The following is a 27,058-nucleotide window of genomic DNA, read 5'->3' as shown; positions in this document are numbered from 1 at the left end:
ACCCTTGAGTGAAGATAGAGTCTGCACGCTAAGGAGGAAATTAGGCATATGTGATCCTTTTTATTGAAGAGATATAAAAGGGAGCAAGCAATCTCATGATACATTCCTCCCATTTCTAAAAACCCATGAAACATGAGTCAAACTTGTTATCTATAGATTCCTTACTCATGTATCATTGTCCCATAAAGAGTTTATAAGGATTGGAAGCAAGGAAAACATTTTAGAAGCAAAACGGAAGAGAAAAGAAAAATTCTGCACTTGGGTCAACCCAACCCAGAATAGGGTCGACCCAACGTTGAGTCGACCCAAGAAATTTCTTGAGTCGACCCAACGTCGGGACCCCACTGTTAAAAGGGGGACCCGTGAGCTATCTAGGGCACTGTTTACCCTTTGTCCTCTTCCGAAAACCCTATTTCCCACTCTCAATTAGAGTCTCCCTAGGCTGATCTTAGCATCTATATTTAGAGCCTAGGCTAGAAATCTAGTTCTCGTATGTATCTTGCCTTTTCTCATATATATCTTGCTTTTTCCCTTATGAATCTTGTCTTTCCCTTATATCTTTAAATCTTGATTGTGGAACATTGTACTTTTCATCATTTTGAGCATTAATATATGAAAATGTTCCTATTTTGATCAATGAAGTCTGAAGTTTGTTCTTTATTGCATCTTTTCCCATATATATGTTTTTGATGATAACAAAAAGGGGGAGAAGAGAAGGAAAGAGTATATAAAGGAGAAGAGAAGGAAAGAGTATATAAAGGAGAAGAGAAGGAAAGAGTATATAAAGGGAGAAGAGGAAAGAGTATATAAAAGAGAAGAGAAGGAAAGAGTATATAAAGGGAGAAGAAAAGAGTATATAAAGGGGGAGACGAAAAGATAGAGTATTCACTCTAAGAAAAGAAAGAGTATTTCATTTGAGAAGAAAGAGTATTACTTTTGTGAGAAAGAGTGAGTAAAGAAGTTATGAAAAGAAAAGAGAAATAAATGGGCAAACAAATTGAAAATCATATAAGAAAGCTTACATATCTAAGGGGGAGCAATTTGTAACAATGAAAATCATCAAATCAAAAATTTCTATCATAATTCAGAATTTGGCACATATAAATTCAGAATTTGGCACGCTCCTTTCTTACCCCGATACATAAGCTGAAACTCTTATTTTATCTCAAATTTTTGAAGTTTCATTGCTAATGAATTATAAATGAAAGGGGGAGCCATTCAAAAAAATCAAATTGGCAAATTTTGAATGATATAGGGGGAGATTTCACTTATATATATGAAAAGCTGAAATTCTGAAATTCAATCCCTTTTATAAACTGATTTTAAAGACAAGTATCAATAGGCTTATACTCTTTATTTTGTAATCATCAAAAAGGGGGAGATTGAGGATGATAGTGTTATTTTGATGATTAACAAGCAATTCTCTAGAGTATGCTATAAGTTAAAATTGATACTTCATTTATAAGTTCATTGCTCTCAGTACATTTGCTTAATTGGAAATATATATATGGTCTTGTTCATTTGGATGAAACTAACCTTGAGAATGCAGCAAAGTGTGGATTGAGTCGACCCATAGGTTGATTGGGTCGACCCCGGCACATCGAGGAATCATCTGGCACACTCCTGCAAAAACAGCACAAATGAACAGTGAGTTGGGTCGACCCAAGGTAAGCAAGAGTCGACCCAACCTCCAAAGAACCTCAAAATGCAAAGGAAGAATGCTCTCTGGATTTACTGAGAGGGTCGACCCAAGAAGAAGTTGAGTCGACCCAAGTAAACCTTGAGTCGACCCAAAGAAAGGTTGGGTCGACCCAAGGCAACAGAAGGCTGAATTTCAAGTTTCTGTGTTTTCTGAGAGGGTCGACCCAAGAAATGGTTGAGTCGACCCAAGTGAAGGTTGGGTCGACCCAAGGACAGGTTGAGCCGACCCAAACACGGGCTGAACATAACGGCTAGTTGTGCAGAAATGCTTTTTGGACTCCCAACGGCTATAAACGGCTAGTTTCTTCAATCCAACGGTCAGAAAGGACTATTTGGAGGTTGGAGAAGTATTTAAGAGGGAGTATTCATCAGAGGAAGCAAGCTTTTGGGAAAATACATTAAGTGCATTCAAGAGAGAACCCTAGCAAGGCAAGCTTCATCCAAGTGCTTCATTCAAGAATCAAAGAAAGGGATTGAGCAGATTCAAAGAGGCATCAAGAGCTCCATCCTCCCTTGAAGAGTGAAGCATCCTTGACAAAGAAGAGCAAAGCCACTTCAAAGCGATAAATACTTTCTAACTCTTTTTTGTAGTTTATATTGTTTCATATGCTCATTTAGGAGTTTGAATCTTTTCTTTTCATTTGTTAAACACTTTGTAAAGGTTCGTTGGTGAGCCCGCAAAACCAACAAAGGTTTTTGGTGAACCCGGAAAACCAAAGTACAAAGGTTCGTTGGTGAGCCCGCAAAACCAACAAAGGTTTTTGGTGAACCCGGAAAACCAAAGTGTATAGGTTCGTTGGTGAGCCCGTAAAACCAACAAAGGTTTTTGGTGAACCCGGAAAACCAAAGTATATAGGTTCGTTGGTGAGCCCGTAAAACCAACAAGGTTTTTGGATTGTGAGCCCGGAAAACAATCCAACTGTAATCCGCGAGATTATAGTGAATTCCCAAGGGGACGCTTGGGGAGTGGACGTAGGTGCTAAGGAGAGCACCGAACCACTATATATTGTTGTGTTTGTGTTGTGCTTGTGTTTCCGTTTATTCTTGCATCATCTTCTATCTTTGCACTAGTTTAAATCATTCTAATAGCTTAAGAAAGCATCCACCGCACTTATTTGAGAAAACGTTTAAAGCACCGAAAATAAGAAGAAACCAATTCACCCCCCCTCTTGGCTTGTCACCTTGGGCAACAGTATTAGATATTCGATAAATGTGAACAATATTTTATACTTAGATTGGTGACAAAATTATCTACAAACCATGAACATAAATTATTTTGGAAACAAATTCTCCAAAATTAATAATTAAATATATTTTTATGCAAGTTTCATAAATCATTGATTATGCATAAAAGATCTATGAAAAAATAAAATATGTTGTCTCCCTTCTATCAGTAGCAGCTCCTCAGCCTAATGAGAATTTCGAACAGTTTGGATAGTAGCATATGGTTGATTATGATAAGCTAGTGCTTTGGTGATGTTAGTCTTATATTAAATATTTTTTTTGCTTTACCATAATAACCAATGAGACTTTGAAGAAAGATTAATACATGATCAAGTGGAGGAGAAAGAAAAAGTGTATACATATGTATCTTGGCACCTAGAAAATGTTAACAGGGTAGCCCAAAACCTAAAGAACTGGCAAGACAAAACTTGGAGAGGAGCAACACCTAGAAAGCAAGAGGGGAGAAGGAGGAAGAACATAGCGAACAATGAAGGGATGGTTGTCGTTGATACCTTATTGGCAATCTAACTCAAAAGCTTAAGCTGATAGGAGGAGGGAGCCTATGTGTATCCTCATCCCACTCTCCAACATGCCATTGCATGTGGAGAACCCATATAATGAAACCCAAAGAAGGGAGACACCAGGAAGGCAGGGGGAGAACAAAGGGAGAGTACCCAGTGAAATGGATGATTGGCTCAGGTACAATATTAGCAATCTAGCTCAAAAGCTTAAACTAATAGGATGATAAGCTCATGTGTATTTAAAGCCACCTAAAGTTTTTCGAACTTGCAGGATGAAACCAATATCTAGCAACACATGAAAAGCAAGAGAGAAGGGAGTAAAATGGATGGTTAAGGGACAAGCAGCTCCAATATCAAGTTAGCATCCAACCCAAAAACCTAACGGATGGAAGGATAGGCCCATGTGCATTTAAGAGCTTACCTAAAGTCCCTTGCCTATATGACGTGGAATTATCCCACTCTCTAATACTTAACCTAGAATGAAGAAGAGCATAGACAGCCAAACATATCTTGCGTTTATTTTACAATGAGCAGGCTTTTAGTTACAGTTGATTGTTTGTTGTGATCTTAAAGGGAAGAGAGGAGAGGTGAAAGTGGAATTAGAGAGGTTCAGAATAACAAATGTAGCTTTCGCATTATCTTCTATATGTTATTTTCTTCTGTCCCAGTAAAATAGATGCAATGGGAGTCAGCTGAATACTTTTTTGAGCAAATTAAGTGCTGACCGCTTACAGTGATGCACCAGAAGAGCAATAGTTATCATTTTAATGATAAATTTTCCTTCACTTTTAACATTGGAATTAAAGCTGCACCTAGAACTTTTGATGCAACAAATGGAGTTTCTGCTCCAGAAAGCATATTTGGCAAAGAAACTGCACTAATCTAAAAAAATTCCTGTCGATGATGTGGGTCCATATTGACATTTTTTTTCCAGAAAAGTCCACAATGACACTTGGAGAAAATATATATTGCCATACAGATACATATGCCCCTTTTTAAAATGACTGGTTGTCATTACTCCTATTAAAATTCTCCTATAGTAAGAAGCTAAGTAAAATAACTAAAGCAGAAGGTATGCCAACTTGACTATTTCCTATCTCATCCTGAGCCTGCCATTGATCTCTCATTATACTAGATGTGCACGGCCGGCTCATATAAAAATACCTTTGGTGCTATAATGACCATAGCAAAGACCATAGCAATTAAAGTTTAACACATCAACCCTTATCAGCACCTAGAAAACCAGCCCTGAAATAAAAATACCTTTGGTGCTATAATGACATCATCAATGGCCTATATCATTTAAATCATTAATTACTCTCATTCTAAGAACAATCTGTAGGCATCCTGCTGGCACAAGCAAGAGAGCTGTAAGAAGCAAAGTTGAAAGAAAACCAATGTGTTAACTCAATTAAATTAAGATACAAGTGGGGGGCGCAAAGCGGGCCTGCATCGAAAGGGTTTCCTGGACTAGGACAAGCTTCAACCTGAACTGGAGACGGCTTCCTCGCATCTCTCTAGTTCGCAAGCTTTTGCTTCTTCAGAAAAACTTGGAGCTTTTGGTGTCAATCCAAGAATCTTGAACATCAGTTGGTCAGCATCAAAGTCATTGTTCGGTGTTGTCAATAACTTCTCCCCAGTGAAGATAGAATTGGCACCGGCCAGAAAGCACAGTGCTTGCTCTGGCATGGAAAACCTTACCCGACCAGCTGATAGCCTCACCATCGCCCTAGGCATCACAATGCGAGCCGTAGCGATCATCCGAATCATCTCCCAAATCTCAACAGGCTGTGGAAAAATAGATTATAGTTTTTTATCATATATAGGAATGGTCCATACTCCTTTAGAGAGGATAAGGGATCTACTCGTCTCAAATCAAAGATCAATATGCGGCACTTAAAATTGAAGAGCAACACTGTTCAATCATGATTCATACCATTAAGAATACCTTAAAAATGAATATGTGGGCTCTTGCCTATTCATATTGTAGACACAAAAAATGGATAGTTTCCATTGTGCTAATATTCTAAAATATGTAATAAAGTACTAATATTGAGAATCGAACTTGTTGATTACGATCTACATATCTTACAACATATATATAGATTGAAAATCAACAAATTTTAATGCTTAGATCATAGCAAAACATGGTCTTATATTATTTTAACATTCTTTTTTTTTCTTTGGTGGGGGGGGGGGGGGGGACGCAAAACATGCAATTTTGATTTTTTGGCATTTTTTTTGTGTGCATGCGTGCATGAGAGAACGAGAGAGGATTACCTTCTGATCTTGGAGGAGGGGGGGGGGGGGGGGGGGGGGGGGCGCGGGGACGCAAAACATGCAATTTTGATTTTTTGGCATTTTTTTTGTGTGCATGCGTGCATGAGAGAACGAGAGAGGATTACCTTCTGATCTTGGAGAGGTGTACCCTTGACTGCAACCAATGCATTAATCGGAACACTCTCGGGGTGTGTAGGGAGGGTAGCCAATGTATGCAGCAACCCCACACGGTCCTCTTCTGCTTCTCCAAGACCTATAATTCCTCCTATAGAAGGAAAGAGTGACATATTACTTCTTGCATAAAGAAATTATGCATTTACATGATACTAATATCACTTCAACAGAAACAGCAGATCATCTTAGAAACATGACAGGGTCTCAATTTTCAAGTCCTTAGTTAAGTAATCCAAATGTAACAGTCCCCCAAAGAAGCATTCTATGGGTCCATGTTAATTATATCATTATCAAAATTCAAAGACAAGAATAATTTTGATTTAGCAATAAAGTACTGAGTAGGCTTGTCGAATGCATTTTCATACAATACAGCCAATTTTTTGTGCAGATTTGTAAATAAAATTTTCAGCGAATGGTTATAAAGATATAGAATGGACTACCTGAGCACACGCTGATTCCAGCCTCACGGACATATTGGAGCGTCTCCAATCTCTCATCATAAGATCTCGTTGTTATGATATTGGGGTAATACTCTCTAGAAGTATCAAGATTATGATTGTATGCTGTGAGCCCTGCCTTCTTGAGCTCCATAGCTTGTTGCTTCTCTAGCATGCCCAAAGTACAGCAGACCTCCATACCCATACTCCTGCAAGCATCATATATTGTACATGCTGCTAGTTACTATCAGCACTGAACTAAAGTAGACATATAAAGAAATATTATTATTGGTACAATGGCTCAATTTGCGGGAAGTGGCAAATTGCCAGTTAAAGTTTCTAAGGAAAAGAAACCAAGCTTTCCAGCTATCACATGCAAAAGAATCATATGTTACCATCAGCTTGAGCATCTAGATGCATCGTGGTTGGCATACAAAACGAATACATAGCAAAGTCAACTAAATGTGTTGTTAGAGATTTTATATTCACGATGGGTTTGGTTATCGATATAGACCACTCAACACATTACTCCAAGATAAGAAATGCTCATACTAAATAATCTGCCCAATCAGGGCACTGTAATAGTTCATTAGGAAAAATGCATAATAACTATTAGAGGTTCACAAGCTCAAGCGAATAATGCCATTTCACAAATATCATTTTCGCATGATAGGGAAAACTTTATAGATTTCAAGGCCCACTTTTGTGTCTAATTGTTGGATGCTGTAAGCCTAATAGCCAATACAAGATACTTAACACAAATCTGAAAGATGACAAAAAAGATGCTTGCAAATTATGATGAAGTGAATATGTTGAAGTTTTTAAATTAATAAATTCAAACATCTAAAACCATTAAGAACAAACTTTCCTTGTTTCCCCTGCTATTTTTTCAGAATAGTTTCATACAAATACCTTATCTCCTTGACATATTCAAGGATCTGGTTGAAATTGGTCTTCCTGCCCACTGTATCTCTCCATGCAGCACCCATACAGAAACGCGTGCTGCCAGCCTCTTTTGCCTACAATGTAAAATGAATAGGAGTCTTCAGCAATCTAACTTTAAAGCAAATGATTCATATCATATATTCAAAATAAAGATTGGAAAATAAAGCCCTTCTGGAAATTGAAAGGGGGAGTCAAAAAGTATTTAGCTTTCAATTGTCTTTAGCATCAATATTTCATTAATTTACATTTTAACTTGATTCAAATTCAGTTGATATGCTAAAATTGCTCAAGAGCTACTAAGATCAATACTTATGCATAAGGATAGAACTAAAAGTTGACTATTTTGAATTATGCACACTGTATCTAGCTCTAACCAAAACACAATACTTGTACATCTGATCAAATACTGTGTATATGTTTAAATTTCGAATTTTGCATATACTCAGTGTTTTGTCATCATCAAAAAGGGGGAGATTGTTGACCCCCTAATGGATTTTGATGAATACAAAACACTAGAGTATAATTCCCTTTATCTTAACAATTTATTTGAGGATTTCAGGTGTTTAATTAAGAATATTGTTAAGAAATGTCTAGGCAAGTTCCCATATTTTTCAAGGATTTATTGAAGAATTTTTGAGATGAAGAAAACAGATCAGGGACAGCCGAGACGTCTCCGGTTTGTCCCAGAGACGTCTCTGGCACGAACAGAAAGAATTGGCACGTCTGGAGACGTCCCCGGCACCTGGCGAGGCGTCTCGCAGGGTCGGAGTCGACTCCCGACTTTGCGAAGTCAACTCTCTCAGAGGCGGCAGAAAGACCAAACTCAAGGGATGCGCGCGAGTCGTCTCCGAAGGACGCGGAGTCGTCCCCACGCATAAAAAGCAAACTTTCCGAGACGTCCCCAGAAAGCGCGGAGTCGACTCTCTCAGGGGATTCCAGAGGACTTGTTTTTCGGTGATAAAGCTACGGAGTCGTCCCCGACGTCGCGGACTCGTCCCCACGCAAAAAGCGCAAACATCCCGAGACGTCCCCGTAAAGTACCGAGCCGACTCTCTCAGAAAAACAGAAAAACAGAAAAACAAGCATTCAAGCTGCTCTTCTTCAGAGACGTCCCCGTAAAGCGCCGAGTCGACTCCAAACAACGTCAAAAGAAATTTTATACAGCCGAGACGTCTCGCGGTCAAGCGGAGACGTCTCCGGAGCGCCTGGGACACGACTGACACACTTTTGCAGGTTTGTTTGAATTTCAAACGTTCATATTTTTGTGTCTAACGGATCTATTGCTTTTTGGGCTATAAAAGGGAGCTTTTAAGTGCCTTCCAACAACTTCTCACCAACCTAACACAAGATCATTCAAGAGAGAAGAAAGTGAAAGAGGTTCAAGGGAGTTAGTGCTTTCAAGAGGAGAAATCAAGTGCATTCAAGCTTTTCCATCTGATTTTGTGCTCAACTACTCACTCCCGCTCGGCATTCAAAGCTCACATTCAATCCAACGCGATCCACATCGGAAGAACCACCATTACCCACGCTTCCAACGGCAAAAAGGGTTCTTCCGGGTTTTGTTATTTCTCATTGATATATTTGCCTTCTTAAGAGCTTTCAAATTTTTGTGAAACACTCGTTTATTGTGCTTGTTCCAGTCAAGGGACTTGGAACAAGGGATAGGCGTCTCAAGCCTAGGTTAAATTGGGGGATTGTAGGGTTCGTTGTTCGCCCGGTGTAAAACAACGAGTTGGGTAGTGCACTCGCAAAACTACCAGACTGTAATCGCGGATTATAGTGAAATTCCCAAAGGTATTTGGGGAGTGGATGTAGGAGCAGTGGAAGCTCCGAACCACTATAAATCTTCGTGTTTGCGATTGACTGTGCTTATAGCTTTATCTTTACTTTAGCGCATACACTTGTGTGTTTTGTTTTTAATTAGACAAAAAGTTTGAAACACCCAATTCACCCCCCTCTTGGGTGACCATCTCTGGGCAACAAGTGGTATCAGAGCAGGTGCTCTGTGTATTTCTTGAAGACCTAACCGTCTTTGCCAAAGATCTAGATGGCAACACCCTTCAACAATGTTCCTGCTGAGGGGCAGGCTACCAATAGACCTCCACTCTTCAATGGGACAAATTATTCCTATTGGAAGACTAGAATGAGGATCTTTATTCAAGCACAAGATTATGCCTTGTGGAGGGTTATAATCAAGGGACCACACGAACCATCTCACATAATTAATGGCATTCAAGTTCCCAAACCTGAGGAGGATTGGGATGAGAATGATAGTAGGATGGTTCAACTCAATGCTAGAGCCATGAACTCATTGTTTTGTGCTCTAGATATGAATGAGTTTAATAGAGTCTCCACCTGTAGTTCCGCCAAGGAAATATGGGATAGGCTTGAAGTTACCCATGAGGGTACCAATCAAGTCAAAGAATCTAAAGTGAACATTCTAGTTCACAAATATGAGTTATTTAAGATGGAACCCAACGAAACCATTTCATGCATGTTCACACGCTTCACTGATATAATAAATGGTCTAAAGAATTTGGGTAAATCTTACACTAACCCAGAACTTGTGAGTAAAATTCTCAGGTCCTTGCCAAAAGCTTGGGAAGCGAAGGTCACGACGATCGTAGAAGCTAAAGACCTCAACACATTGGCACTTGAACAACTATTGGGCTCATTGATGACGCATGAGCTCACAATGAAGCAACATGAAGAAGATGTGCCAAAGAAGAAGACAATCGCACTCAAGGCTACTTCAAGTGTTTGTGAAGAAGAAAGCAGTGAGAGTGAAGAAGAAAGCGAAGATGAGGACATGGGCTTAATAGTAAGGAAGTTCAAGAAATTTATGAGAAGAAAGAAATCCTTTCCAAGAAAGAAGTTTGGAGGGAGAAATGATTGGGAAAAGGAAAAAGAAAAGGAAAGAGACCCAATCATATGTTATGATTGCAAGAGACCGGGACACATCCGTTCCGAATGCCCTCAACAGAAGAAGCACTACGGAAAGAAGAAGAAGAAGGCGTTGAAAGCAACTTGGGATGATAGTGACACATCCTCCTCCGAGGAAGAGAAGGAAGAGACCGCCAACTTATGTTTCATGGCATTCAACGACGATGAGGTATGTCAAAGCTCAACTACAGATTTTACTTTAGAAGAATTATATGAAGCCTTCCAAGAGCTCATGAGTGATTGTAGTATGTTAGGAGCAAAAAATAAAGAATTAAAGGCCTCCAATCAAAAACTAAAGGATGACATTGAAAACTTACTGATTGAGAAGGAGAGCTTTGAAAATGTTAACACCATTGACCTAGAAAATAAAAATTCAAAACTTAGCATTGAAAATGAAACGGCAAAAACACTCATTAAGGAATTAAATCTAAAAGTTAAATTCCTACTCAATAGTAATACCTCACTTGCACAAAATGTTGAATCCCTTAAAAATGATAAGGAAGAATTGGCTAAAGAAAATTTGGATCTTAAAAATGAGGTACATAAGTACAAACCAATTGTGGAGAAATTTACACATAGCTCTGAAAAATTAAATCTTATTCTATCCAATCAAAGAGCTGTTTTTAATAAAGCCGGATTGGGATACAAAATTAACAAACAACAAAAATATCTAAAGAATTTTTTTGTGAAAGCAAAAGATATCAAAACTGAAAAACCTACATGCTTTCATTGTGGAAAAAGTGGACATAAAGCCTATTCTTGCATTCGAAAAAAGATTCAAACTAACAAGAATACATTTGTAAAGGGTAAAAACACAACTAAAGTGTGGGTGCCTAAGGGAACCAACTACACTAACCAAGAAGGACCCAAGAAAACTTGGGTACCTAAGGGCTTCACATGATTATTTTGCAGGTATGCCTTGCAGCCGGGAGTAAAAAGAGAATGTGGTATCTTGATAGTGGTTGCTCAAGGCATATGACCGATGACAAGAGCCTTTTCGTCACCTTAAAATCGAAAGGAGGAGTAGTCACATTTGGAGACAATGCTAAAGGTCAAATCATTGGCGTTGGTAAAATCTCCATATCACCCTCCTCATCTATTGACAATGTATTGTTAGTTAATGGATTAAAACATAATTTATTAAGTATAAGTCAATTTTGTGACAAGGGCTTTAAAGTGTCTTTTGAATCTTCACTATGCATAATTAGTAGTCCAGTTGACAATGAAATCATACTTACGGGATATAGGTGTGAAAATGTTTACATGGTAGATCTTGATGATCTCACCATGAAGGATGGCCAATGTCTTGTAGCCATGGATGCCAAAGTCAATGAGACTAGCTGGTTATGGCATCGTAGGTTAGGGCATGCTAGCATGGATTTAATTTCTAAATTGATTACAAAAGACCTAGTCAAAGGACTACCAAAAATAAACTTTGAAAAGAACAAAATCTGTGCTGCATGTCAACTAGGAAAACAAACAAGAAGTTCCTTCAAGTCTAAGAACATAGTCTCAACATCAAAACCCCTAGAACTAATTCACATGGATTTATTTGGACCTACTAGAACTGCTAGTCTAGGGGGTAAGAAGTTTGGTCTTGTAATTGTTGATGATTTTTCACGTTTTACATGGGTTTCATTTCTTGCACACAAAGATGAGTCCTTTCCCGCTTTTATCAAGTTTCATAATAGGGTTTCGAATGAACTCAATCTTAAACTAAAAGCAATTAGGAGTGATCATGGTACCGAGTTTGAAAATCAGCATTTTGAAAAATTTTGTGAAGAAAACGGTATCAATCACAATTTCTCGGCACCTAGGACACCCCAACAAAATGGGATGGTAGAAAGGAAGAATCGCACACTAGCAGATATGGCTCGTACCATGTTGTGCGAATCGGATCTACCAAAGTACTTTTGGGCTGAAGCAATAAATACTGCTTGTCATATTTTAAATCGTGCTTTAGTTAGATCTATCTTAAAGAAAACACCTTATGAGTTAATGAAAAATAAGAAGCCCAATATAAGCTATTTTCATGTTTTCGGTTGTCGCTGCTTTATTTTAAATAATGGAAAGGACAATCTAAGTAAATTTAGTGCTAAATCAGATGAGGGGATCTTCTTATGTTATTCCTCATCTAGTAGAGCATACAGGGTCTTCAACAAGAGAACTCTCGTTGTTGAAGAATCCATTCATGTTGTTTTTGATGAAGCTAATGGAGATTCTTCTAGAAAAGGAGAAGATGGTGATGCAGGTATACTTGAAGACAGAATGAAGGAATTCTCCATACAAGACAAACAACATGAGGACGAGATCAAAGAAGATACAATTCAGCAAGGTGAAGAAGATCAACCTCCAACGAGAAATCAAGATCTTCCTAAGGAATGGAGGTATGCACATGGTCATCCAAGGGATCTAATCCTTGGTGATCCTTCACAAGGGATAAGGACAAGATCCTCTTTAAGAAACACTAGTAATTATCTTGCATTTGTTTCACAGATAGAGCCTAAATCACTAGAAGAAGCCGAAAAAGATGAAAATTGGATAAATGCTATGCAAGAGGAATTAAACCAATTTGAAAGAAATCAAGTTTGGACTCTAATAAAAAGACCCCCTAATGTTTCTATTATAGGCACCAAGTGGGTATATAGGAATAAACTAGATGAAGATGGAATAGTAATAAGAAACAAAACTAGGCGAGTAGCCAAAGGATATAATCAGGAGGAAGGGATAGATTTTGATGAAACTTTTGCTCCTGTTGCTAGGTTAGAGGCTATTAGACTACTTTTGGCATATGCATGCTTCATGGATTTCAAACTCTATCAAATGGATGTAAAAAGTGCCTTTTTAAATGGTTATATAATGGAGGAAGTTTATGTAGGACAACCTCCAGATTTTGAGAACCACTTACATCCAGATTATGTTTTTAAATTGCATAAAGCATTGTATGGACTTAAGCAAGCCCCTAGGGCATGGTATGAAAGATTAAGTAATTTCCTAATTGAAAATAAGTTCAAGAGAGGAAATGTAGACAAAACCCTCTTCATTAAAAGAAAAGGAAATGACTTATTACTTGTGCAAATTTATGTGGATGATATAATTTTTGGTGCTACTAATGATAGTCTTTGTCAAGAGTTTGCTAAGCTAATGCAGGGAGAATTTGAAATGAGCATGATGGGTGAGCTCAACTTCTTCCTTGGGCTACAAATAAAACAATCAGAGGAAGGCATCTTCATCAGTCAGTCCAAATACATCAAGGAAATGTTGGAAAAGTTCAAGATGAAGGATGCAAAGGAAATCAGCACACCCATGGGCTCAAGTTGCAAGCTTGACAAAGATGAAAAAGGTAAAAGTATAGACTGCAAATTGTACAGAGGTATGATAGGTTCCTTACTTTACCTTACTGCTAGTAGACCAGACATATTATTCAGTGTTTGCATGTGTGCTAGATACCAAGCATGTCCTAAGGAATCACACTTGCAAGCTGTTAAAAGAATATTCAGATATCTAGTAGGGACATCTAATGCAGGCTTATGGTATTCTAAACAATCTGATATAAATTTAATTACTTATTCCGATGTTGATTTTGCCGGGTGCAAACTCGACAGAAAAAGCACAAGTGGCACATGTCAATTCTTGGGTGCCAATTTGGTTTCTTGGTTTAGCAAGAAACAGAATTCAGTTGCCTTGTCCACAGCTGAGGCTGAGTACATTGCAGCTGGAAGCTGTTGTGCCCAAGTTCTTTGGATTAAGCAACAACTTGAAGATTTCGGTATCAAAATGGACAACATACCAATTAGATGTGATAATACAAGTGCAATTAATTTAACAAAAAATCCTGTTCAACACTCTAAATCAAAACACATAGAGATTAGGCATCACTTTATAAGGGATCATGTGCTGAAAAATGATGTGATGATTGAGTATGTATGTACTGAAAATCAATTGGCCGATATCTTTACAAAGCCCCTTTGTAAAGATAGGTTCAACTTTTTAAGGAATGCTTTGTGTTTGTATGATCCTAGCAAATAGATTGAATTTATAATGCAATGTTTTGTAAGCTCTAGAGATACATGTGAATGCTACTCAAACTAATAATACACTTCAAGGTCACAAATAGCAAACCTAATATCTAATAAGTGAAAACATGAATCTATCAAAGTTAGATGACGAATTGTTTGACTTTCCGGAGGATGGTTACCCTCCCTTGGACTCTTCATGGAGATATTTTCAAAGCCTATTTCATAGGCATTCGAAATTTGGTCAAACATTCCTCATTTCAATATTGATAATTCAAAAACCATTATCAAACTTTTATAGGATGTATTATTGAAGGGAAGGATCACAGGAAAACTCACTCTATATTCACCAAAAGAAATCACGCTGATTATTGTGGCTGAATAAAATAAATTGAGAAAAGATAGAAATCTTTCTGAAATTTTTCAGTGCCGGAGACCTCTCTGGTAAATCACAGAGACGTCCCCCCAGCGAGACGTCTCGCATTAGTCGCGGAGACGTCTCGGGGACCGAATGAAAGTTTTTTAAATTAGGTCGAAACAGCTCGAGCCGACCCGAGCTATCTTCTTTCGTCCCCAACAAAAACACAAACCCTAGCCTCCATTTGCTCTCCACCACAAACCGAACCAAAATCTCTCCACATTTTCCTAGATTTCCAATCCATGGCACCTAAGAGAGCTAGACGAACGGGTGGGAGGCGTCCTAGAGTAGCGAACGACGACGAGGAACGGAGGGAAGAGCCTTCCGCGCCGTCTCCTCCGGTTGCTCCGCCAACCATGACCCTCTCCTGTGCAAATCGCACAGTAACCACGGGTAGGTACATTGATTTCCAATTTTTAGCTAGTGAGGGGTTCTTTATTGGAGAGAGACTCCGAGCCCAAGGTTGGAAATACCTATGTTCCCTAAATATGTCAACCTATCCCGGCCTAGTGAGAGAAATGTTTAGCAATATGGCCTTAGGGGACTCGGGGTATACCGGATATGTCCGAGGGACATTGATAGAAATCAATGAGGATATCCTATCTAGCTTATTACAAATCCCTAAATATGGTGAGGCTCCGACCTCACATCCCCAAAGGGAGATTGCCCTAAACCTACTTTTAGGAAGAGAGGACTGCGGCCCTCTTGACATAGTTAACTCCCAAGACCTCAATGCCGAAATGAGATTGCTTTTGAGCATAGTTAACCGGGTCTTGTTTCCAAAAACAGGTCGCTTCGATTTCGTTTCGGAGCGAGACTTAGCTATTATGCACCATATCTTGCTAGGGATTCCCCTAAACCTACCTAGGCTCATGTTGAACTACATCTCCATATGTCATAGGTATTCCAGATTTAGCATACCATATGGGATGATTTTTACACTACTGTTCAAACATTTTAAGGTTCCAATTCCAGAAAATGAGCCGGCAAAACATTTAAGAAACACTGACTACTACAATGAGAGCACATTACATAGGATGGAGTTTCACAAGAAAAACGGGTCTTGGGTTAAGGCCCCTAAAAGAAAATCCCAAACCATAGAGCCTGAGATCCCACATCAGGAGCCTGACCACCTCTCACCTCCACATAGTCCCATGGCTTTTCCTGATGTACCTTCCAGCTCGGCTGGACCATCCACCTCAGTGCCTCCTCCTCCAGTCAGTGGGCCATTCACTCTATCAGATGAGCAGATGCACACCCTAGCATCTGTGATATGCCAGCAGATGAGGGAAGAGATGAGATCAATAGTCTCTGCTGAGTTGGCTCCCATCCGTACCTCACATGAAGCACTTCTACAAGAATTGAAGGAAATCAAAGTTCAGATAGAAGCTACAGCATCAGAATTGGTTCATGTGGGAACAAGTCAAACTTTAAGATCAATTGAGATACAGGCTGACTTGAAGAACATATCAGATGGTCTTCAAGAGTTGACGAGCCCTGGAGGCAATGTGGGCACTGTGGTTGCCCAACTTAGAGGAAAAATTGAAAGGGCAAGTCTTGAGTTTGAAGCACTAGTGTCAGCCTTCCATCAATCTCAGGGAGATCAGTTTAGAACTCTACTGGATTCAATAAATGGATTTATAGAGGCAGCTGCTAGGGCTATTGAGCAACGTCGCCAGTGAAGGACATTTTGTAGACATCTAGGGTTCATCTTTTTGTAAAACCCTAGGCTTATTTGAAACTTCTTTTGTATTAGCAATCAATACTTGTAATGGTTTCCTTTTCAAACTTGTAATGACTTCAAATGATTGCAATGATATATGAATTTCATACACTTCCTTTTGAAACTTTGTGTATGTTTCTAATTCTGTAGTATCAAACTTTGTGTATGCTGCTAATTCTGTGATGTGCCATAAAAATATCATAACATATTTTAAGTGTTCAAATTTGACACTATCCTGCCAACTTATCAATGCATATGAAACAGGGGGAGCACAACTTGTGATAACTGCTTTCAAAAAGTCTGAAATGAATTCCAAACCAAAGGGGGAGTAAAATGAATGATGAATTCATGGATGGCAATAACTTGGAAATCATTGATTGCTTTATCATAATATGAATGCTGAATTCTAATAGGAATTGCGTTTTAGGTACTTAAGGAAAATTTGTCCCCTTCATTGTTGATGACAAAAAGGGGGAGTAGAACCTAGAACCAATATATGGCAACCAATATATGGATATATGGAAACCAATATATGGAATGCAAAATACAAAATTTACACTCATACTTAAAAGTTGAATTAGAAAAGATAAAATTGAAGAATACTGGCTTTAAGATAATTGCCCTTCTGGAAATTGAAAGGGGGAGTCAAAAAGTATTTAGCTTTCAATTGTCTTTAGCATCAATATTTCATTAATTTACATTTTAACTTGATTCAAATTCAGTTGATATGCTAAAATTGCTCAAGAGCTACTAAGATCAATACTTATGCATAAGGATAGAACTGAAAGTTGACTATTTTGAATTATGCACACTGTATCTAGCTCTAACCAAAACACAATACTTGTACATCTGATCAAATACTGTGTATATGTTTAAATTTCGAATTTGCATATACTCAGTGTTTTGTCATCATCAAAAAGGGGGAGATTGTTGACCCCCTAATGGATTTTGATGAATACAAAACACTAGAGTATAATTTCCTTTATCTTAACAATTTATTTGAGGATTTCAGGTGTTTAATTAAGAATATCGTTAAGAAATGTCTAGGCAAGTTCCCATATTTTTCAAGGATTTATTGAAGAATTTTTGAGATGAAGAAAACAGATCAGGGACAGCCGAGACGTCTCCGGTTTGTCCCAGAGACGTCTCTGGCACGAACAGAAAGAATTGGCACGTCTGGAGACGTCCCCGGCACCTGGCGAGGCGTCTCGCAGGGTCGGAGTCGACTCCCGACTTTGCGAAGTCGACTCTCTCAGAGGCGGCAGAAAGACCAAACTCAAGAAATGCGCGCGAGTCGTCTCCGAAGGACGCGGAGTCGTCCCCACGCATAAAAAGCAAACTTCCCGAGACGTCCCCAGAAAGCGCGGAGTCGACTCTCTCAGGGGATTCCAGAGGACTTGTTTTTCGGTGATAAAGCTACGGAGTCGTCCCCGACGTCGCGGAGTCGTCCCCATGCAAAAAGCGCAAACATCCCGAGACGTCCCCGTAAAGTACCGAGCCAACTCTCTCAGAAAAACAGAAAAACAAGCATTCAAGCTGCTCTTCTTCAGAGACGTCCCCGTAAAGCGCCGAGTCGACTCCAAACAACGTCAAAAGAAATTTTATACAGCCGAGACGTCTCGCGGTCAAGCGGAGACGTCTCCGAAGCGCCTGGGACACGACTGACACACTTTTGCAGGTTTGTTTGAATTTCAAACGTTCATATTTTTGTGTCTAACGGATCTATTGCTTTTTGGGCTATAAAAGGAAGCTTTTAAGTGCCTTCCAACAACTTCTCACCAACCTAACACAAGATCATTCAAGAGAGAAGAAAGTGAAAGAGGTTCAAGGGAGTTAGTGCTTTCAAGAGAAGAAATCAAGTGCATTCAAGCTTTTCCATCTGATTTTGTGCTCAACTACTCACTCCCACTCGGCATTCAAAGCTCACATTCAATCCAACGCGATCCACATCAGAAGAACCACCATTACCCACGCTTCCAACGGCAAAAAGGGTTCTTCCGGGTTTTGTTATTTCTCATTGATATATTTGCCTTCTTAAGAGCTTTCAAATTTTTGTGAAACACTCGTTTATTGTGCTTGTTCCAGTCAAGGGACTTGGAACAAGGGATAGGCGTCCCAAGCCTAGGTTAAATTGGGGGATTGTAGGGTTCGTTGTTAGCCCGGTGTAAAACAACGAGTTGGGTAGTGCACTCGCAAAACTACCAGACTGTAATCGCGGATTATAGTGAAATTCCCAAAGGTATTTGGGGAGTGAATGTAGGAGCAGTGGAAGCTCCGAACCACTATAAATCTTCGTGTTTGCGATTGACTGTGCTTATAGCTTTATCTTTACTTTAGCGCATACACTTGTGTGTTTTGTTTTTAATTAGACAAAAAGTTTAAAACACCCAATTCACCCCCCTCTTGGGTGACCATCTCTGGGCAACAGATCCCTCACAAATTAGTTAGTTATATCACATGTTACTAACAAATACATCAATATATCTCTACAACAAACAGTGGGTAATATATAAGCAGCTGATAGCGATGTTGCCCAACCGATTGTTTGTCCATAAATTTACATCATGTGAAAGAAGAATACAGGAAAAAAAGATTAACAGAAGCAGCATCCATGAGCAAAGTTTAGTTTTCATAACACAGAATTTACCTTCTTTGCTGCCTGCAAAACAGCATCCTTGTTCATCATCTTTTGGGCTTTCAATCCGGTGTCATACCTCGATGACTGTGGACAGTAGGAACAATTTTCACTACACCCTCCAGTCTTAATAGAAAGAAGCGTGCACTGTTGCACTTCACGGAACTTGTGAACATGCCTGTGGACTTGTGCCTACAAGAAGTCATCCATTCAGCATCAAAATTGAGTCTATAATGGATATATCACCTTGTTGTTCACAGAAAAAAAATACAAAACAATGAAAGGACACATCCAGGATCCATGATTAAATTCTCTCAAAAACAATTCACCCAAAAATTGATCTTGTTCCTATATAATTCGAACTATTTATGGAGTATTAGGCATCAAAATTTGGATATTTGTAAATGAGTTTGAAAAGCTAGAATGATACTTTGTGAACAGGTAAAAGATACGCTCATGGGGAGGGACAAAAATGAGAAGGCGGTTGCAGGTGGGCCAAGAGAGGTGCAAAGATCAAGCCATGAACATCCTTTCCTTCACAAAGTTTTGAGGCAATAGTTTTCTAAGCTTGGCTTGAACAAAGTAACATGTATGAAGACTAACACATTAATTTTTTTAATCTGAATAAGTACGGAAGAATTGCTTTACAATAAAAGGCTAGGTTCAAAATATTTCTCTTCTTCTTCTTTCTTAACAGGTCCACAGCCCAGCTGCTTGACAGAAATTATTTGCAACATTTTTGGGTTCAGCTGAAACAATAAACTATGGAAAAAGAAATATATTACATAGATCTATAATATTCATACATAAATTTCAAGTTGCTAGATATCACATCTGAAGCTATTTCTAACATATGTTAGAGCCAACATTAATTAACAAATCCAAATTTATACAATGTAATGTTCCTTCCATGGATTCATAAACTGCATGAAGAGCCTGAAAAGAAAAGAAGATATAAAAAGCAACCTGGTATTGCTAAAGATCCGTCTCAACATTTTTTTCACTTTTTGAATGAGCTTTCATTATATTGCACAACCAAGAAAAATTATAAACACCTTAGCTTCCAAGTCACTCAGAGGCAGACCTGCATAAATGGATTTACTTAGTTTATCATTTTTTTCCTGTTTCCTCAAATAGTGGTCATTTTTGTTTGCAGTCAATATATACAGTTTGTTGAATCATATTATCTTGGAGGGCATATTTCAGATAGTGGTGAGGTTGTTATACAGTCTTCGTCTTATACGAGTAGCACTATTTGGATGTGTATTTCACCCCCATAAATGGAAATAGAGTCAGGAAAGGTGAAATATGATTGAAGTTGCAACTTTCTATCATCATACCATTTTGTACCTTCTAACATTCCTATCTATAAAGCAACACTCAAGTTTACAATTTGTTCTACAATGCAACAATTGAAGAGATTATAGTTTATTATGCAACGTGAAGACAAGCATATGAATCCGCTTGTTTGCAACTCTTAGGTAGGAAAATTATCAAATTTAAAAGTTCCATGATTAGTTCAGATGAGCAAAACCAAAGAGTTAAGAAAAACTACATCCAAGACTTGCACAATTTCCTTTTCTAGATTCCAACAGATGAAAACAGCTAGCATCTTTTTGCGTACAAGCCTTGTGTTGCACGTTTACAACCAGCAATTCATCGACTTACAATGTACCAAACTCCATGATCGTTATAGCAAAAATGGTTCATGTCTAGTCTCTTTTCAGCATCTTACATGACAGATTCCCCTTTTTTTTCCCTTTTTATCAACATGTTTCACTATTATAGGGAAAGGGCATGCTTAACATGTCCAAATTAAGCCACTCCTGTTAAATCTCTTAAATGCAACGGAGAATCAACTGCATTTTTGTTCACCTGATCTTTATCAACATTTCAGAAAGAAAGTATAACATCTAGAAATCCCATGATGCTGATCCTGATCCCTCTAAACTGCCACTGTTTCACTATTTACGCTGAGAAGTAGCATTCTCTTCAGATCAAACAGACATGTGCAACAAGAAGAAGGTCATCTTGCCCCAAACCTTACAAACTATTAAAATTCCCACAAGCACGAGGCCTCAACAAGATGGAATCTTTGAGTATAGAGGTTACTCAGCATAATGAAAAAGATCGATAGTAGGATAAATCCAAGCGTACTCAACACAACTGGTACGTTAATCCAGAAGAACATACAGAAATAATCCAAGAGAAACGGGAAGAAGAAGGGGGCTCACGCCGTGGAAGAGGAGATCGAGGATGGGGGAGTCGTAGACGGACTTGATCTCCTCCCGGCTCCAATCTTTCCTGGGGCCTTCTCGAATCGTCCTCTCCGCCTGCACGACGGCGGCAGAGGTGGAGAAGGCGGAATGCGGAGCCGGCGGACGGATTCCTGAGCGAAGAGATCGGATCAGAAGCATCCTCTACCTCGATCTTTGTCTCTCTCGCGCGAGAGAGAGCTCTGGAACGGAACCGGAAGAAGCCCTGGGTTTCTAGGGTTCAGAATTTATGCCCGCGATCGTCAGAAGAGGAGAAGACGATAAAAAGGGTGAGAAGTTGAAGGCGACGAAACCGAGAGGGAATTGGAAGTAGGTGGCGACGGCGGGGTAGCTGGGTCAGATGGCTGTATTAATTTTTTATTTTGTGACTCGTAGGCGGCGGCGGTTGCACATCCAACAAAATTAATACGAGTCATGGCCAATAATATACAATTTTTGCCTAATCTCCAAGTATCCAATAATAGCAAATGTTCGACATTAGATTCGGAGTATTTAAAAATTTAATCATCTACTGTAGCTGAGCCGCCTTAAAAAAAATAATTATTATTCTTCAAGAAAAGAGTGGATCGGTCAAAAAACCGTCTCCCACTCACTGCAATAAACTAAGAAACAAGCCCCTAATTAGTTGTTGGAAAATGCTAGGAAAATTAGAAATTTTGAAAAAAAAAAACCCGAGTTTCTGGCTACTTGGATGATGGAAAAAGTTAAGATCCCGTATTAGATTTTTCTTAAAATTCTTTCTATTTCCTTTTTTCCTTTTCATAGCATTCCAAACAAAAAATGTATTACATTTGGCATGTCCTCTTTACTATTTTTAAAATCAAATGAATTATGTTATTTTTTTACATTTTAAAAATATAAATATATTTATTCTAGTTGGTCAATTTTATTTTTATTGTACAATAAAAGATAATCTTTTTTTTTCTCTCTCAAATGATCGTATTGGGGAGGACAGCAGCATAGTAGTAGTTATGGTTAAAGTGGCAATGATAATGAAAATATACCTGGGAAACAATACCAATAGTAATGGTGAAGATAGCAGAAGTGGCAAAGTGGCCATTAAAATTTCACATCGAATTCATTATCGGCAAGATGTATCATATTGAGGAACTACTATAACCAAATTGGACATTTATGCATGCAACCCTTATCGATGTAATCAAATATGGTTAGCAACTCATGGTAAAGCAATGACATACAATTTGACTTCTATGATTAGCAATTCATGATGAAGAAATCACATACAATTTGACTTCTCTTGAGTTCTATCGCATTTGCACCTAAATACCACATGCAAGAGACATTTTTGGGCTCGTTTGGTTCGCGGGAAGTATTTTCCTTCCTAGGAATATGATTCCTGGGAAACAAATTCCTAGGAAGAGGATGCATAGGAAAATACTTTTGGCATGTTTGGGTGACCATTGGAAAGTGACAAATTTCCAAGATGTTTATGTTTGGTTGGCCATCCACTTTTCTAGGAAAGTTATATATAATTCCTATTATGCCCTTAATAAAAATTAGGTTTTTAATGCCTCTTTAATGCTTCTTTAATGCTGAAGGGACTTTTTGGAAAAAAGTAAAAATGGAGCGATTCCCGCCTCATGGGAAAGTAACTTTCCCATGTTTCTCATGGGAAAGACTTTTCCATGAAATGTGGGAATCACATTCCCATGGGAATACAACTTTCCCTTCTCTCTCCTTTGAAAACTCCAACCAAACAAGAGGCATTTCATTACTTTCCCATTGACCACACTTTTCCTCCTTCTTTTTCCGCGAACCAAACGAGCCCTTTATGACTTTAGTGATTGAATTTAGATGTTGTCTATTAGTAGAAGCACAAAGTCATGAGAGGCGGCACACAGCCACCACGAGGATACTAGATTTTCGCTTGGTAATGGACACAAGCCTCCCCTTGTTTGTATTTTATTAATTGTTCCTACATGAGATTGGAAAACTACATTAAAAAAAAAAAGAAATTTTGATGGGTACAGTGGTTATAAAATAAGTTGCATCAAACTTTTTAAAAACAATTTCTCAGTTTGACTGCAAAAACTTCTCATATCATATAAAAAACATAACCTCTTTGATGCATTAATAGAATTTGCTATCTGGGCATCAAATATCGACCACTGTAAATGACAATGCACTGTGCCATTTTTAAGGCCCTTTTCTCACATTATTGATTATACTACTGTAAATGGCATTTGCATAAGGGTATATATTCAATATGTATTGCATTATAATAACTAATAGTAGAGGCCTTCAATTTCCTAGGTTGTTGGCTTGCATAGATTCTTTATTAAAGCTATAGAAAATTTTACATTGGCCGAGAACATTTGGAGCTGTTTAATCTAGCACCAAATCTATGGCTCTAATTTTAGATCATCTAATATTGTGTATATACATTTTGGACTAGCCTTTTCCCCAAGAGCTAAAGGCTGGTGACTGGATTAGCACTGATTGTCATAGTTTAATTTTCCAAAAAATTGGTGTCATTTTTCCAACAAAAAAATCGCTAGTAGTAGCCACGTTTTCAATATGAAGGGAGCATGGCATACCTTGATCGCATAAGAGGAAGTATTATAGGTGTACATTGGGAATGAGTTGAGCACACCACCCTTAGGGGGCGTTTGGTATAGGGTGATCGTCCTAGGATTAAGGGCGATGTGGGTGGAGGTGATGAGATCACCGTGTTTGGTTGCACCACGGTGATCCTACGTGGCGGTGATCTTAAATTACCTTTACTCCTCAAATTACCCTCCAACTTGGTGATGGGATACCTGTCCTTGAGGTCGGGAATCCAAGATCACCCCAGAGCAGTGATCTTGGGTTGAAAATTAAAGACAAAAATACCCCTCAAATTAGCAAAAAAATTGACATATCAATATAGCATCAATATATTATGTCAATGATATATATATATATATATATATGTATGTATGTATGTATATATATATATATATGTATGTATATATATATATTATGTTGATATTATATATTATATTAATGTTATATATTATATTATAATATATTACTAATCATATTATTATCCTATTATTATTGAAGAATAATTTTAAATTCTAGTAGAAATATATTATTATATTTTACATTTATATAATGGAAATGTTTAATATATTACCATATTACTCCTATTTACCTTATTTTTCTAATCAAAATAATTATCTATTATAAGTATAAATAAAAATATTAATTCTATAATAAAAAATAACATATTTTTATAAGATTAATAATTTATAGGATCAATAAATATATTTTTATAGCATATATTAATAATTAATATATTGATAAATATATTAATATTTTATTATAATATATTTTATATGATTAATAAATATATGATAAGGGCTACTAAAAGTAGAATATGTGACAACATTATGGAGCTATTATAGGAATTAGTATAATAGTATATTGACTTATATTTTTAATTCATGAGAATTAAAAATACATTAAAAATCCATCTAAGATATATCAAGGGTATTTGTGGTATTATGTAGTCAGTGATCTTGAATCTCCGTACCATACCAAACAAATTACTCATGGATATCCGGAGATTTTTAATCACTGAATCATGGCTTACCAAACACATTGATCTTAGATCACCGGGGATCAAATCACCCAGCATTCGGATCACCGGGGATCTTAGATCACCATGGTGATCTTGTTGGGGTTACCAAACGCCCCCTTAGGGGAATGGATGCTGAAAAAGTTATGAAAAAAGCATCAAAATTTTTGTCATAAGTTATAAAAATAAATTATTTTTCTAAAAGAAAGGTGAGAGACTCATCTACACTATAATTAGTTATTTAGATTTAAATACTCTAATTACCATGCAAAAATGTGCAACTATTGGGATAAGCCCCAATTCACTAATATAGTATTACAACAAATTAATAATAGATTGTAAGAATAATATGCATATTTGTTATCATTATATATATATATATATATATATATATTTAATAAAGCATTGTATTTAGTTTTTTCTCAAACTATAATAGGAACTGTAGGAGATCAAAAATATAATATTAAATAATGAGTCAAGATTTGTTTTCGCAAATAGTAGTGTTGATTTAGTGTTATTTCCAGTCGTTTTTTCCAATTTTGGTACAGATAGGTTTTTTGGTGTTATTTGCCATTATTTTGTGTTATTTCGTATTGGTTTGGCAAATGAAAAAGATATTGTTTTCAGAGCTATAAAATCCTCGGAGGTAGCAAAGGATTTTGGTTTCGGATCCTGCGATATATTTGCCTTTTGAAGTCCGGAATCTAACGCTCTCCCTCCGTTATTCGAAAAACTTAAACGTTGGGACCTAACGGTCAAAAACCACCAGGCCAAAATGTAACCGTTTACTTCCCGCCATATTCCGACCAATGCAACCCCCTCACTTCAAACCACCTCTTTCGTTCTTCTTAATTCCTTCCGTCTTCTTCTTCTATACTCACTCCCACTGTGGCTTCTCCACCCCATCGTTCCAACAGCAAACTGGAGGAGTCTCACTCCGGCATTGTCGATGGACAGTTTCCAGCCATTTGGTTCTTTCATTGATTCCACTGAATTCTCCTCTCAAGAGGATGATGTCCTCCGAATCCTCAAGTTCTCCGACCCGAACTATAACCAGTCTCTGGCTCTCCCTGCACTGCCAAATGATGATGTCAATATGGAATTCTCTGACATTATGCATTTTTGGGATTTCGATGATGAACAGCCAACTAACGAACAATTTGCATCGGTTGAACAGGGATGTGGGAATTTTGAGGCCTTGCGACCGATCGATCATGAGTTTCCAGCAGCAAGCACCCCGCAGGTCCCGCGGTCCACCATAGATTGTAGTGGATGCCAAGTGTTAAAGAGAAGTGGTTCATTCCAATGGTGTTTGTACCTTATATTAGCAGTCCCAAACTACAAATTTAAGGCAGATCTCGAAGTTACATGTTTGTCATTTGAACACAAGGGAGTTAATGATGATCTTTGTATGATTAGGATCACAAAATATGAAGCATTCAATCCATGGAGGGCCTGACACTTTCTACCACGCAACACTTGATGTTTACTACAACGCCGATGGCTTTCCACTGTGGAGCAATCTTACACTGAGTAAGGGTTGACACTTTTTTTGTCAGGTTGAAAATAAAGAGTTAAACAAGTCAATTATTGATCTCCATAATCCACTGTAATTGCATGTTCTGTTATGATTCTTGATGTTCCCATTGATCTTGGAGGTTGGATAGTTACAAAATCAAAGTATCAACTATTCTTGAGACATTAATAGTGGCTCTCTGAAATTTAAACAGCTTTCTTATTGTTTTTTCTTTGGAATCCAGTCTTTTAAAACAGTACTTATTTTTAAAGCTTCCTGGTGTTTGAGAGCTGAAACGCTAAACAAGTCTATACCATCCCTAAATCACTTCATATGTGATCCACATCTTAACCATTCTATAATACAATTTCTATAACTTAAGAGTGCTGAAGCAACCAACATCTCAGACTCTTCTCAGCTGCTGCCCCATTTGAAAAGAAATGTTACACACTATGTTACCCATTCCAAATGGGGAAAGACAATTTTCTTCTTCCTGGAGAATTTAATTGAGTAGTGAAGCGGCTCGAGCCTTGGTGCCAATTATGTTTCTTAAAATTACAATAAACCATCTGAACCTATTCATTTGAACTGATCTTAGACTTGTGCAGCCTCTTTGTTGCCCAGCACTTGCACATGCCTTTTGGGCATCATCGGACGGCGAACAAT

At 37.9% G+C, this 27,058-nt stretch overlaps 1 protein-coding gene across 1 annotated transcript; it reads right to left on the bottom strand.

The window, feature by feature from the left end:
- Window positions 1–4,728: 4,728 nt before the first annotated feature.
- On the bottom strand, window positions 4,729–21,691 carry LOC103717547 (biotin synthase, mitochondrial). The gene is made up of 6 exons (XM_017845289.3): window positions 21,252–21,691; window positions 19,030–19,209; window positions 7,250–7,356; window positions 6,341–6,546; window positions 5,852–5,991; window positions 4,729–5,234 (listed from the first exon to the last, which is right to left on the bottom strand). The coding sequence occupies exons 1-6, from the start codon at window positions 21,432–21,434 to the stop codon at window positions 4,929–4,931; spliced, it is 1,122 nt and encodes a 373-aa protein (XP_017700778.2). The 5' UTR covers window positions 21,435–21,691; the 3' UTR covers window positions 4,729–4,928.
- Window positions 21,692–27,058: the final 5,367 nt, after the last annotated feature.

Source organism: Phoenix dactylifera, chromosome 4 (genome assembly GCF_051530095.1).
Source record: "Phoenix dactylifera cultivar Ajwa chromosome 4, Ajwa_hap1_PhDact_Kaust_v1.1, whole genome shotgun sequence".
In the NCBI taxonomy this organism is placed as follows: Eukaryota; Viridiplantae; Streptophyta; class Magnoliopsida; order Arecales; family Arecaceae; genus Phoenix; species Phoenix dactylifera.
The sequence above is the reverse complement of the archived record's forward strand: the minus strand, read 5'-3'. Positions and strand labels throughout refer to the sequence as shown.

Coding starts and splice junctions, on each gene's coding strand:
- LOC103717547 (XM_017845289.3), bottom strand. CDS start 21,434: ATGCTTCTGATCCGATCTCTTCGCTCAGGAATCCGTCCGCCGGCTCCG. Junction 19,210..21,251: donor TCGATCTCCTCTTCCACGGC/GTGAGCCCCCTT, acceptor GACTTCTTGTAG/GCACAAGTCCACAGGCATGT. Junction 5,992..6,340: donor TGGAATCAGCGTGTGCTCAG/GTAGTCCATTCT, acceptor TTCCTTCTATAG/GAGGAATTATAGGTCTTGGA.